Source organism: Eretmochelys imbricata, chromosome 6, assembly GCF_965152235.1.
Source record: "Eretmochelys imbricata isolate rEreImb1 chromosome 6, rEreImb1.hap1, whole genome shotgun sequence".
Taxonomy (NCBI): Eukaryota; Metazoa; Chordata; order Testudines; family Cheloniidae; genus Eretmochelys; species Eretmochelys imbricata.
The window spans coordinates 52,948,552-52,962,883 of record NC_135577.1 but is presented as its reverse complement, the minus strand read 5'-3'; the positions used below and the strand labels follow the sequence as shown (position 1 = coordinate 52,962,883).

At 44.1% G+C, this 14,332-nt stretch overlaps 2 protein-coding genes across 9 annotated transcripts in view; one reads left to right on the top strand and one right to left on the bottom strand.

The window, feature by feature from the left end:
• IFTAP (intraflagellar transport associated protein) overlaps positions 1-10,980 on the bottom strand; it is a 62,994-nt gene extending 52,014 nt beyond the window's left edge. For 5 of the 8 annotated variants that reach the window (XM_077818551.1, XM_077818555.1, XM_077818556.1 and 2 more), the window contains exons 1-2: positions 10,886-10,980; positions 1,523-1,661 (exon numbers count right to left, since the gene is read on the bottom strand). The gene's annotated coding sequence lies outside the window, so the exon portion shown is untranslated. Of the gene's footprint in view, positions 1-1,522; positions 1,662-5,416; positions 5,488-10,885 lie in introns of all 8 variants that reach the window. The other 3 variants (XM_077818553.1, XM_077818552.1, XM_077818554.1) reach the window with 3 other exon arrangements.
• A 1,466-nt stretch (positions 10,981-12,446) lies between these two features.
• On the top strand, positions 12,447-14,048 carry RAG2 (recombination activating 2). The gene has a single exon (XM_077820190.1). The coding sequence runs from the start codon at positions 12,447-12,449 to the stop codon at positions 14,046-14,048; it is 1,602 nt and encodes a 533-aa protein (XP_077676316.1).
• The last annotated feature ends 284 nt before the right edge of the window (positions 14,049-14,332 follow it).

Sequence of the window (14,332 nt, the reverse complement as noted above, 5' to 3'; positions counted from 1 at the left end):
GATTTTTAAAGCCATTATATTTTTTAAACCAGTGAAAGCAAAATGAACTTACAAATTTGTAAACTGAAAAAGCAGCAGTGCCCAACCACACATAGAAAAATCCTACATAATTCTACTGTTCAGAAATAAATATTCCACCACTGCATTATGTGGTATAGTCTCTTTGATTTTCATACAACAGGCAAAGTCACATTCCAATGCTGGGAATTTGGATCTATCAACAATCATTCTCAATCAAAACAAGTAATTAATTAGTATAGTTATTTATAGAGCACTATTTAGATGCATGGTGAGATACAGGAAGACAGAGTCACTGTCCTGAAGAGTTTATCATCTAAATCTGAATGTCTCAGGCTCCACAACTGTATTAGTTTAATGTCTGATGCTCTGTTTTCACTGTATAGTGCCTGATCCATTCCCCTACACAGTCACTCCACTACCTGTATCGGACTCAATCATTGTTTTCCAAAGCTCCTTGAGATACCCAGATTATAAAACCAAAATCTGTTCTCTTCCAGCCTAGATGACAGTGATAAGCCACATACATTTCTATAGCACCTTTCATCAGTAAAACTTACTAACTTTGCTCTTGCACCAGCAAAACTTCCATGCAAGGAACTTCCTTTGGGCTGAATTGTGGCCTGGCTAGGGTGGCACCATAGGGGCTAAAGGAAAGCAAGGCATGCAGCAGCGTAGGAGGGGAATCAGGCCAGGAAAGTCTGTTACTTCCATTCCTCATGCAGTTGGGCGGGACATGGTGGGGAATAGATGAAGCCTTGGCTACATAGCTACGCTGGCAAATTGGGAAACATACTCTGTAGCAGGTATAGACCTAATGCCGTTTACTCCCTCCCCAGAGCAGCAGGCTGACCAGAAGGGAGATCGTACCTCCCTGAGTAACACTGTCCCTCCCAGGCTCCTCTAGTGGCTGTGCAACAATATGCTGTCCCTTACACAGGGCAGACTGTAATGTCACAATTTACCCCTTTGACATGAATACCATAGAAATCCCATAGATTATCAGATAGATAGTTGGATATAGATATTGCTATGACCTCCTTAATGAGGATAATGTACCACTGTCCTCTGTTGCATAGAATCAGGACAGCTGAAGTGTGCCTCATGGACCCTATACTGTTAACACATACAGACATTTCTCATTTAGCCTATGCTTCTGAAGCAAGAGTGTCTGAGTTCTGTCCGCACTGTCACAATGATGATCAGCATGGAGGTCACCATGAAGTCTTAGGTGGCTATGGATTTGCTACAATATTATTATTATTATTGAAATAAACAATGAGTTAGCATCAGGTCTCTGTAGGGAAGAAGTAAATGTTAGTCTAAATTAAGCAAGTGTGCTTCATAACATGGTGCAATTGACAGATGGGTCATAAGTACCCTGCATTTCACAGTCCTATCCCTGCCTACTGGACAGCTCAAGAACCTCAGTGACAAACTCCTCGGAAAGCTGTGGTCCATCCACCTTGGCCAGAATGGCAGTCGCTGTAATATGTTTACTCACAGTAAATCATTCAGCCACTAGATGGTCCTATGTGCTGTATAGTTCCAAACAGGGTGTGGTCCCTGGTAAACAACAGAGACAACGCTGGAACTCAAGCTGAATGGAAGCCTGTTTGTCTGTAGTTGTAGCTTTTTTCTTCCTGTTGAAGAAGAGCTTAAATTGATTCCATATATCATAATAGTCACTACAGCATGGTACCTCAAGAGAACAGAGAATAAAAGAGATATAAGAGGGGTCATGCTTAGGGATCCCTAACTTTCTCAAGACAGGAGCAACAACTTTTTAAAAACTACATTCCTCTATAGCAGTTTCACATATTGGTTGGATTGCAACACTACAGTTGTACAGAAAAACTCCCGCCCCTCCTTGTGTTACAATCCTGCCCTACCTACCTCCTCCCCCCACCCCCAGCCACCTGCAACAAGACAGCAGCTCCTGGAATGAACTTTAAAGAAGACCCTAAGCAAGCCTCTGGTTATGAGCAGGTGCAGATCAACTGAACTATATGAACGAACTCAAAGCATGGATGTTTCAGTTATGAAGGAGAAAAACTTTCAAATGATTCTTGGATGTTTCTTGTTTCAGTTCAAACTATTTTCAAGAGCTAGGGGCCTGATCCCACTGAAGTCACTGGAAGCTTCTCACTGACTTTAGTGGGAGCAGGAGCAGGTCTTTAGATGCACATGTGTACAGCACCCATTTAATTGACTGGGATTTGCTTGTGCTTTAATAATACTTGGCCCTAAATCTCATCTTTGCACATGCCCTGCTATCTAAGATCTTTAACTGCAAGCAACCATATTGCTCTCATTTGATTGTGGAAATATTTGCCTGAGTTCAGTGCCTAATTAGTTGTTGTGCATTCCAAATGGCTCTAACAGTGCTGCCTACTTAAAAGATTATTTAGGGAAAGAAAAGAATTGGGCTGGCTACAAGAGTAAATTTCTTGTGCAGCAAACTTGTTTTTTTCTAAAACCAGCAGTCACAGTCCCATGAGGTGTGACCTTTTCAGATCTCAGAGACTAAGCATTGGTGGGTTTCATCAGCTCTGGTATGGGAGGCCTCCAAAGAAACCTCATTTGCTTCAAAAGGTAATGTTGGGAATGCAGTTGGGCACTCTTTCACATTGGGTACATCTACACAGTGAGCAACAGTACAGCAGCGAGTTCAGAGCTCGGGTCAATAGACGTGAGTTGATGGGGCTCCCACTACAGGGCTAAAAATAGCTGTGCAGACACTGAATCTTGGCCTGGAGCTTGGTCAACCCCCCTCCCTGGGCTTCAGAGCCTGAGCCCGAAAGTCTACACTGCTATTTTTAGTGTCATAGCGCCGGTGCCAGGAGCAGGAGTCTGTCTCTGAGACTCGCTGCTGCAGGCAGTCTAGACATAACCCATGTCAGTGCTGAAAGCCTAGCAGGGCCATCCCTAGGCAGGTGCAGGGCCCGGAGCAAAAGTGATGAATCTGTCACTTCCAGGACCGACCATGCCCGGCAATGGCCAGTTGCACCAGCGGCCCGCCGGGCCCCCCAAAGCCCGGGGCTCAGAGTGGTCGCCCCAATTTGCCATACCCAAGGGAGAGCTCTGATGCCCAGTAAGGTATAGTGTTAAAGGGCACTGTTCTGAGGTCATTAAGGACACCATGTTACTTTTCACCAGAGCCAGTGTCAGCTCTACAGCCCTCTGACAATTGAATAAGAGACATTCTTCACTCTCCATAGCAAACCGCTGTATATTACTGCAGTGCACGGTTAGCCAACTGATGAGTTCCACCTCACAGGTGACTGCATGTCATTGGCAGATGTTTTTTGAAATTTGTAAAGCAATTTGGAATCATTTGGAATGAAGGATCATGTATTAAATGTAAGAGACATATTTCAAATGAATTCCCGTAGAAGAAATAAACCAATTGAAACAATATGTCCAGGATATCAAGTAACCAGGGAAAAACCTGCTATCTAAATTCTTTTTATTAAAATACTGTTTTTAAAGGAATGGGTCTATTAAATGGATACAGTTTTTGTATGGTGCTATGCCTTTAACTGCCAAACAAATTCAGGAGGAGAATCCAACATTTTCATGTTAGGAATCTGAGTGTACTGAGCACACATAATTGTGTACAGGATTCTTCTGATTTCCCTTGTGGACAGGTGACTCTAAAACTACCTATTGCAGGATTTCATCCCCCTTCCTCTGAAGGAGCTGATCACTGGTGAAGAAAGGCAACTGGACTAAAAAGACCATTGTTCTCATCCAGTAAGGCAGTTCTTCTGATTAGCATTCTGTTGCAGGCAAAGTTTAACCTCCCTTTCCTCTGAGCCAAATTAATCATGTCAGAAAGACAAGCATTTTCTAAGGACAAGACATACTAACTGACACAAGGAGAGTAAAATGAATCTAAAATATGAGGCGAGGCACTAGAAAAAAATTGACATTTTCTTTTGACATCTGTGCACCACTTCTGCAGTCAGACCAACTTTTCCTCTGATCAGACAAACTAAAGAGGGTCAGGCTGGGTCAATACTTGGATGGAAAACTGACAGATCTCATCTAGGTGCTACTGGAATAGAAATGAACCTGATCTGAACAGCCCAGAATTTTGGGGAAGTTCGATTCTGGATCTCAACATTGTGGTTCAAGTCCATCTTTACTAATGTGATGGCCTCCGAGTGTCAGCACTGAAGCAATGTATCAACATGGATGTTAGAGGACACTGTGCTGCTGGAGGTGCCATATATCAGGTGAGACATAAAGCCACCCTTATGTCTGCATTATAATCATTAAAGGTTCCTGGCACTTTTTACAAAAGTGTATTCACCCTGATGTCCTGGCCAAATTCCAATTCAGGCTCTTTCCATTTAAATTCCCACTGCACTTTCAATTGGACATAGGGTGACCAGACAGCAAGTGTGAAAAATCGGGACAGTGGGAGGGGAGTAATAGGCACCTATATAAGACAAAGCCCTGAATATCGGGACTGTCTCTATAAAATCAGGACATCTGGTCACCCTAATTGGATACCAGATTGTTCTTAACTGTTGTGCGGAGTTGCTCTGTGATGTAAAACAGCTGCCGTGTCCCACCTTCAGAGGCTGCTGTATTTCAGTGGTAGCTGAAATGATCCCTTGCCAACCACAGAAGGGAGCTGGTGAGGCAGCTGTGAACACTGTTCCTGTGAACACTGAGTTGCTGAGTGATCATATAGGCAAGTCACTTACCTTCTCAGAGCCCCAGTTGCTCCATCTGTAAAAGGGATCTATTCTCAGGGGAGTAAGGAGGCTTAATTACGGTTTGTGTGAAAAGGATTCTGAGGAACTCTGATTAAAAGTGCCACAGAAGTGTGCAGAGTACTAATATTCTTTTAGAGCCTGATCCAGAGTCCTTTGAAGTCAATGGAAAAGTTTCTATTGACTTCAGAGGGCTTTGAAACAGAGTTTAAGCCTTCACTTACTGGGTTGCGCGCACTTACTACTTCTTTTACTCAGTTTCAATGTCATAATCTATTTATAGCCTGAGAATTCCAAGGAGAAAAAAATTATTCCAATCAAAGTGTTGAGGACTGTTTAAGTTTGTAGATATTAGAATTCCAAACGTTGTCTTTGAATTTAGCAGTGACTTTATAACATAGTAGTATCCAAAAGCTGCAACAAAAATCAGATCCCGTTGGATTGGTCACTGTACAAATATCAAATAAAAAACAGCATTTGCCCCCAATGAATTTACAATCTAAATAACAATGTCTACTGTCACTCTGAGCTGGCTAGGCATGAACAGGTTAAACTTCTAAAGGTGCAAGATGGATTTCTTTTTGCACCATCTGAAGAAAAAAAACGGTCACAGACAGTTAGCCACATTAGAGGAGTACTAAGGAGCACATCTGCAAGCTAAGCATACATACCTTCTGCCTGCCTGCTTGTCCATGCCACAGCCCCTCTTTGTGCAGTCACAGAAGATTCCACAAGTGCTGAGCTTTCGAATCCCCGTTACAAACAAAAGGTTTCAGGAGGAAGCAAAAACCCTCCATCAGCCAGGTAGGTCTAATACGTTTATTGTTTTACCCAAACAAACTCTGGGTGCCAAAGTTAGAGAAAGCTTTGAGAAATGTTATCTACATGCCTCAGTAGTTGGTTGGTTTAGACTAGAGCTGTCTGGGGGGTCCAGATAGGAATCCGATCCTAAAGAACTGAGGAGTTACATTTGCTTCTCAGCCTACAAGTCTTGGGTGTGTGCTGTGGGGTTAGACCAAGGTCCTTCAGAAGGCCCTAGGTTCATCTTTTTGAACAAAATGCTGCAATGGCAAAACCATCAGAGAGGAAAATAGATGTAATCTTGTGAAGTAGTTTTTAATCCCTGCACTAAGCACCTGTGTTCCTGCCAAGATGCCAGTGATTGCAGACTGAGGGGAGAATTCGAGAAAACAGCAGAGGGAGCATTTACCAATTAAGACTCTAGAGGGTCAGCAGGCTAACATGCTAATCAAAGCTGTTCAAACAGCATATAAAGTGCTTTGCAAATCTGTTTGTGACTAGAAGCTGAGTTGGTTCACTAGATTCATAGGGTCATATCATTCATTATTTGCAACTTAGTATCCAGACAGCTACCAGGTATTGGTGAAAACAGCTGTGAGTACTAAACTTTTTTTGAATTTTAGCCCAAATAATTATATATTTGAAAATTTATACTAAATAGCAATGCTTGTTATTCATTATTCTCCTGTTTAAATTGCTTCAGTCATCCAATTGGAGAGCAGAAACATTATCATGTGGCTTAGGTGACCAATCAAACAGCATTTATAATCAAAGAGGAGACAGTTAAGGAAAAAAAACAGTTATCTGAAAACTATACATCCCAAGCTTTTCAGTGGATATTTCTGAAAAAACAAAGACATTTTTGCTGGACATGTTGGTAACACAGGCTCCCCCCTAGGTTCTAATACAACCCCCACAACATGATTTTAAAGATGCAGATCTGTATCCACTAGGCACGACAGGGTGTTTCAAATCATTTCAGCCAACTCAGTTTTAAAAAGCACTTTTATTCTTTATCCTCATGTAGACAGACTCCTGTTTGAATCCCTCCATGTATTCTCCCTTCTCAACCACATCAAATTCAAGCTTCTTATTACCACTTTCTACACTTTACACAGTATTGCCAGTCCCAAGCATTCCAAAATCAAGACTCAAGCCCCAAAAAATCATAAGATTTTAAAAAGTAATATATTCAAGGTTCTTTTTATTTCTCTTCTGGCTTTTGAGCCTTTAGCGTGCACACGGATCACGCCCTCACGATTTTCTTCCAACTATGAGGGCTACAAACTTACTTTTTCTTTTAAAATGAAAACTGAGATTCTCATCAAACCACGTGACCTGAAGCTGGGGTTTAATAAAAATACTAGATAGCATAACAATCACAGTAAAATCACAAGATTTGGCAACACTGCCTACATAACTCTGCCCCCACCCCACTTATCTGCCCTTGTCTCTTATAGTTAAGGCTAAGATTTTGTCACGGATATTTTTCGTAAAAGTCACAGACAGGTCACGGGCAATAAAGAAAAATTCACAGAAGCCCATGACTTGTCCCTGACTTTTACTAAAAATAACCCTGACAAAATAGGGAGCCCAGCTGTGGGGTCCCACACCACCTGCAGGGGTTGGGCAGCTGTGGGGGCTGCTCCAAGCTCTGGGTGCCCATACCGCCTATGGGGGCTCGCAGCTCCAGAGTTTCCCACCTCGGAGCTCCAGGGTACCCACGCCACCTGTGGAGGCTGGGAGCTCTGAAGGACCCCGAGCACCATGACGGCTCAGAGCTGGGGAACCCCCACACCCTGCGGCGGCCGGAAGCTGCGGTGGCCCCACTGCAGCTAGGAGCTGTGGCCCTCTGCCTGTGTTGACTGGGAGCTCCAGGGTCCCTCGCTGCACGCAGAGTCCAGGAGCTGTGGCCCCACATCCACGGCAGCTAGGGGCTGCGGCCCCGCTGCCCATGGCAGCTGGAAACTCTGCGGGGCCCTCAGTACCCATAGCCACATGGAGCTGCAGGGTCTCCCCATTGCCCGCTGCAGCCAGGAGCTGTGACCCTGCTGCCTGTAGCAGCTGGGAACTCCGTGGAGCCCCGGCACCCGCGGCCACAGGGGCATGGGGACTCTGCAGCTTCCGGCTGACAAGGCTGAATTCACGGAGGTCGCTGGAAGTAACGGATTCCATGACTTCTGTGACCTCCATGAAAAAATCGTAGCTTTACCTACACCCATCTTCTGCTCCACCAATGGTGCCAGGACAAATACTCATTTGTCCATTTCCCCCCACAATCATCTTCCATCTTGCCCCCTACCCGTGGAACATATCCATGGAACACTCCTGAACCACCACCCTCTCTTCTTATACGAAACCTTTCTCTCCTTTACTCATTGAACCGCTCACTTATGCAGAATGCAGGTGTCTAATGTTGGACATGAGGGATGTGAGATCTCTGGAATTCAAGCTAGTAATTGCTGTTGGGAGATGACAAGGGGAAAGGAAAATTAAGTGGGTTTATTTAACAAAAAAACTTGTAACCAACAAGCTGTTTCTATCAAGGTTTGTGCCTGCCATCACCTCAATCAATCTACCTGTGTTCTCCATGTCCACTGAAGGTAGGATAAGAAGTAATGGGCTTAATCTGCAGCAAGGGAGATTTAGGTTAGATATTAAGAAAAACTTTTTATGTACAAGGGTAGCTAAGCTCTGGAATCGTCTTCCAAGGGAGTTTGTGGAATTCCCATCACTGGCAGTTTTTATGAACAGGTTACATAAACACCTGTCAGGGATGGTCTACATATACTTAATCCTGCTTCAGCTCAGGGGTCAGGCCTTGATGATTTCTAGAGGTCCCTTTTAGCCCTACATTTGTATGATTCGATGATTGAATGGCACAATCCTGTTATGACAAAAGGATGCTGCAAATAAATTGGTCAATCTTTTCCATCTCTAATTTCTCTGATCCCCAGAGGTGAATGGAAGAATGGACCCTTCAGTGTTATTTTCCAACATGCTTTGTAAATTTACACATTATTTTAAAGTGAGGATTTAGAATAAAGAAAGCAAATGCAAAACATTCCATTAGAACCTGTCTCAAAGAAGCAGGTAGTGAATGACAAAAGCAAATAACAAATACTAACAACAAAGAAATTGAGCACAATATGAAAACAAACAAAAAACAACTTGGGATTTTCAAACCAAACAGAAGGTGATTAGCTACTGAACACAGGCAGTTTGATACTGTGGGTCAAATTCCTCCCTGAACTACTATGACCTCCTCCTCTAGGACCTTCATAACACCCACATGGTGACATTAAGTCTAACATGAATTTGGCCCACACATTTAAATAAATTTTACCGTATTTTTGTTGTGATTTCTCAAATTTCTCAATGTTCAAATGGATTTTCACTGAAAAATATTACAGTACATCAGGTCTTTTGTGTGTATGGAGAATAGAGTCATTTTTGGACTGCCTGGACTTAAATGTTTCCTCACTCGCAGACTCCAGATTATATAATAGGGGGTTGTGAATTGTAATCCACAAGCAAGCATTTTATTTACTCTGCAACAAGTATCTTTCTGATGCCTGGATGAGCCACTATCATGTTTACGCCAAGCTCAGTCCATATTCTAAACCAGGGATCGGCAACCTTTGGCAAGCGGCCCATCAGGGAAATCTGCTGGTGGGCCGGGACAGTTTTACCTGCAGCATCCACAGGTTCGGCCAATCGCAGCTGCCACTGGCAGCGGTTCGCTGTTCCAGACCAATGGGGGCTGCGGGAAGCAGCGGCCTGCACATCCCTTGACCAGCGCCGTTTCCTGCGGCCCTCATTGGCCTGGAGCTGCTGATCCCTGGTTTAGCATATGGACTGAGTTTGGCGTAAACATGATATTGGCCCATCCAGGCATCAGAAAGATACCTGTGGCAGAGTAAATAAAATGCTTGCTTGCGGATTACAATTCACAGCCCCCTATTCAATAATCTGGAGTCAGCGAGTGAGGAAACATTTAAGTCCAGGCAGTCCAAAAATGACTCTGTTCTCCATACACACAAAAGACCTGATGTACTGTAATATTTTTCAGTGAAAATCCATTTGAAAATTGAGAAATTTGAGACTTCACAATAAATTGGCAACCTTTGGCAAGCGGCCCGTCAGGGAAATCTGCTGGTGGGCCGGGACAGTTTGTTTACCTGCAGGATCTGCAGGTTCGGCTGATCGCAGTTTCCACTGGCCGCAGTTCGCTGTTCCAAACCAATGGGGGCTGCGGGAAGCAGTGGCCAGCACATCCCTGGACCCGTGCCGCTTCCTGCAGCCCCCATTGGCCTGGAGCTGCGATCGGCCAAACCTGTGGATGCTGCAGATAGACAAACCATCCCAGCCCGCCAGCGGATTTCCCTGACACACAACATGCCAAAGGTTGCTGATCCCTGTTCTAAACAATATGACTAGGGCAAAAAAGGAAAAACCTACAAAACTGGATTTTCCCATCAGCATACTGGTGTTTAAGTTTTTGTAACCCAGACCAGGGCTTCCCATCCTTTTTCTTTCTGAGCCTCCCCCCCCCTCCCCTCGCCCCACATGCTATAAAAACTCCACAGCTACAACAACTATTTTTCTGCATATAAAAACCAGCGTCAGCGTTAGGGGGGTAACAAGCAGGGCAGTTGCCCGGGGCCCCGCGAAGCTAAGTTGCTCAGGCTTTGGCTTAAGCCGCAGGTGGCAGGACTTTGGCTTTCTGCCCTGGGCCCCAGTGAATCTCACACCAGCTCTGGCTGGCAGACCCCCTCAACCTGCTCGTGGCTCCCCAGGGGGCCCGGGACACTGGTTGAGAACTGCTGAACCAAACTATATGGAGGGTCTTTGTGCTCTGCCCCCTTTGTGCTCTGCCACGTGCACTGTGCAAAATAGGGCAAGGAAAATAAACCAGTCTCTGTGGCACCCGGAGTGTACTAGGAGTTTCAGGGAGAGAAATGGAGAGGAGATACACCCTCCGCCTGTCCACGGGTGCAGCCTGCAGTGTGATATCTTCACGTACACTACCCTGGGGAAACTAAGGCACAAAGGCAGCCCAGCCACTTGCCCCCAGTCCCAGGTCAGCATCCGAGCCAGAAACAGAGCCCAAAACAGACAGGACTGCCCTGCCTCCGGGACAATGCACGCTGCGATCTGAAGCTGGGAGGCGGTCGAGCAGCCGCCCCTGCCCCTGACATGATGTTGACAAACACCGGGAGGGATCCCCCCCGCCCCGTTTACCCACCCCCATGCCCTAGCGCGTCTCCCGAGCCCAGATCGGTCTGCAGCCTCCCTCCTCTCCCATCTCACGGCTTTCACCAGACCTCTGCTCTCACCTCACGAGCCTGCAGCTTAACCCTTCACACCCCGGCTCTGACAACCCCCTACCGGAAACCCACTCTGCGGAGGCCACGGCAAAGCGGCACCGTCCTCCGGCTCAGGCAGCTGCTGGGAAATGTAGTTCCCTCCGCCGGGTAGGTTCCTATTGGGAGATTGAAGCTAACGAGAGAGAAAGAACTACAGTTCCCAGAAGGGCTGTGACTCCAAGTGTCTCTTCAAAAGCAATCCCGGCTGGTAGCCAGCGTAGGTACAGAATGGTTCTGCTATAGGTCTATTGGGGTTGGGAATGTGAACAAGTAGGGGAAATATTCTTTATTAACATTTGAAGTTATCAGCAGTAATTAAATACAACAAAACCTGACCTCAGCAACCAACCAAGCAACAGGCTGAGATTAGTTACTTAGTAGAGATGGTGTCCATTTAAAGATCAAACTAACAGCCCAGGGCGGGCCTGGTTCTCCCACCTTTACCCACACAAGTGGTATTTGCTCAAGTGAGTAGTGCCAATCAATGGAGTAAATGTTACTTAACATATGCAAAAGTTATAGAGTCCAATCCAGAGTTATTATCCAAGCACCAAATTCAGCCTGTGAATACATTTTAAGGAAATATTTTGTTTATGCTCAGTCTTGTTCAATTATAGAATAATTTGAAACTACATCGTGGAGAAGCTGATGCAGTGAACCATGACGTGGTAGTTAGCACTAGGTACACAAAAAACAGGACACCTGGGATGATCCTGAGCCCACAAAACTGGACAGTTGGGAGTATGTACTGAGCACCCTTTCAGATTTCCAAGGGCTGCTATGTTAAAAAAAGGATGATCCTGGGACAATCTGGACAGGTGGCAACCCTAGTTAGAGTCTAGCAAATAAATTCATAACAAATTGATTTGCAGATGATTCAGGTGGAGAGGGGAGATTTCTGTAGATTGTGATTTACTCAGCTTAATTTGTTTTTCAAAATATTGCGCCAAATAATTTCTGTGACTAATTCTTGGTCTATAGCTCACCTATAAGTAGTGTTGATATTCAAAATGCAAACTTTTAATTGAACACATAAGTCACATGGTATGTTTCTGTTCTCCGACTGGGCATGACTCTGAGAACTGTTTCTGGTTCAGATAGTCATGATTACTAATTCAGAATTTGCCTTTCACGAACATTCTGCAATATTCACCCTTTCAGTGAACATTCTCTCCCCATTCCCTCTGTTATACTTGTTACCTAGTAAGTTCACAGAAAAGGGTCACAAATGCAGTCAAATATTCAGAGGGGTTAATTTTTTACAATATTCACCCAGTTCTGGCATAATTCCTTATTTAGATTTTAATAGCTCTTATATTGCGCTTTTCATTTGTAGATCTCAAAGCATTTTATAAAGCTGAGTAAATATCATTACTCCATTTTATAGGTGGGGATACTGAGGTACAGAATTGACATGGTTTGTCCAAGATCACAGTCAGTCAGGTACCGAGCTGATCACCTTGATATTGTTTAAAGTGTGCCTGATGTGGTTTTCTATATCTTTTTTTTTTTTTCAGATATTGACGGTACCATGATGCAATCACCAGACATAATGTCCCTGCAAATGATATCAGCCATTAATAATTCATCCTTGATTCAGCCAGGCTTTTCTCTGCTGAATTTTGATGGGCAAGTTTTCTTTTTTGGACAGAAAGGCTGGCCAAAGAGATCTTGCCCCACTGGAGTTTTTCTCCTTGACTTAAAAAAAAATGAGCTCAAATTGAAGCCTGCATTTTTCTCTAAGGATTCCTGCTATCTTCCCCCTCTCCGTTACCCTGCTGTATGCGCTGTCAGGGGCAGAACAGAGTCTGAGAAATGCCAGTATGTCATCCATGGTGGGAAAACGCCAAACAATGAACTATCTGATAAGATTTATGTTATGGGTATAGTATGCAAGCCTAGCAAGAAAATCACCTTTAAATGCACTGAGAAAGAGTTAGTTGGGGATGTTCCTGAAGCCAGATATGGTCATACCATTAACACAGTTCATAGCCGAGGTAAAAGCATGAGTGTTATATTTGGGGGAAGGTCATATATCCCTCTTGGACAGAGAACCACAGAAAAATGGAATAGTGTAGTAGACTGTATGCCCCATGTGTTTTTGGTTGATTTTGAGTTTGGATGCTGTACCTCATACATCCTTCCAGAGCTTCAGGATGGACTTTCTTTCCATGTCTCCATTGCCAGAAATGATACCATCTACATCCTAGGGGGTCATTCTCTTGAAAATAACATCAGACCCCCCAACTTATACAGACTAAAAATTGACCTGCCACTAGGCAGCCCAGCTGTGAGCTGCACCATCTTGCCTGGGGGGATCTCTGTCTCCAGTGCTCTTGTGACTCAGACTGGCGATAAAGAGTTTGTCATGGTTGGGGGCTACCAGTGTGACAACCAGAAGAGGATGTTTTGTAATACAATCACTTTAGAAGATAACAACATAGAGATTGTGGAAAGGGAGACCCCAGATTGGACACCAGATATTAAACACTGCAAGATATGGTTTGGTAGTGATATGGGTAATGGGGCCATATTGCTTGGTATACCGGGGGACAACAGGCAGCTAATTTCAGATGCAAACTACTTTTACATTTTGAGATGTGGAGGAGCAAGAGATGAGGAGGAGGAGGCTGCACAAACTTGCAGTCAGACATCTACAGAAGACCCAGGGGACTCCACTCCATTTGAAGATTCAGAGGAGTTCTGTTTTAGTGCCGAAGCCAATAGTTTTGATGATGATGATATTGACACCTATAATGAAGATGATGAAGAAGATGAATCAGAAACAGGCTACTGGATCACCTGCTCTGCCAACTGTGACATTGACATCAACACTTGGGTCCCTTTCTATTCGACTGAACTCAACAAGCCAGCTATGATCTACTGTTCCAATGGAGATGGCCATTGGGTCCATGCTCAGTGTATGGACCTATCTGAGGGCATGCTCATACGTCTTTCAGAGGCAAATATCAAGTACTTCTGCAATGAGCATGTTGATCTTGCTAGAGGGCTGCAAACCCCAAAGAAGGTTCTGCCTGTGAAAAAACAACCTATGAAACCATTGCGCAGAAAAACATCCATGAAGATAGCAACTCCAGTGAAAAAATCTTTTCTTCGGAGGTTATTTGAGTAGATTTGAGCTAATGATTAAGGTTCAGCTAGGATTAAATGAAGAAATCACAAACCAAAGATAGTTAATGATGGTTGCAACAGAATTTAATATTAGAGCTCCTAATGGTGTTTTATTTTATTAATTTTAATTATTAGATTATTTCAGTTTACTGTAGCTCACAAATCGATGTTTATTATGTGTATTGTGGTAGCATCCAGTTTTCCTAATCATGATTAGTGCCCCATTGTGTTGGGCACTATACAAACACATAGGATCATATTCAGATAGCCTTCCTCAAATAGAAT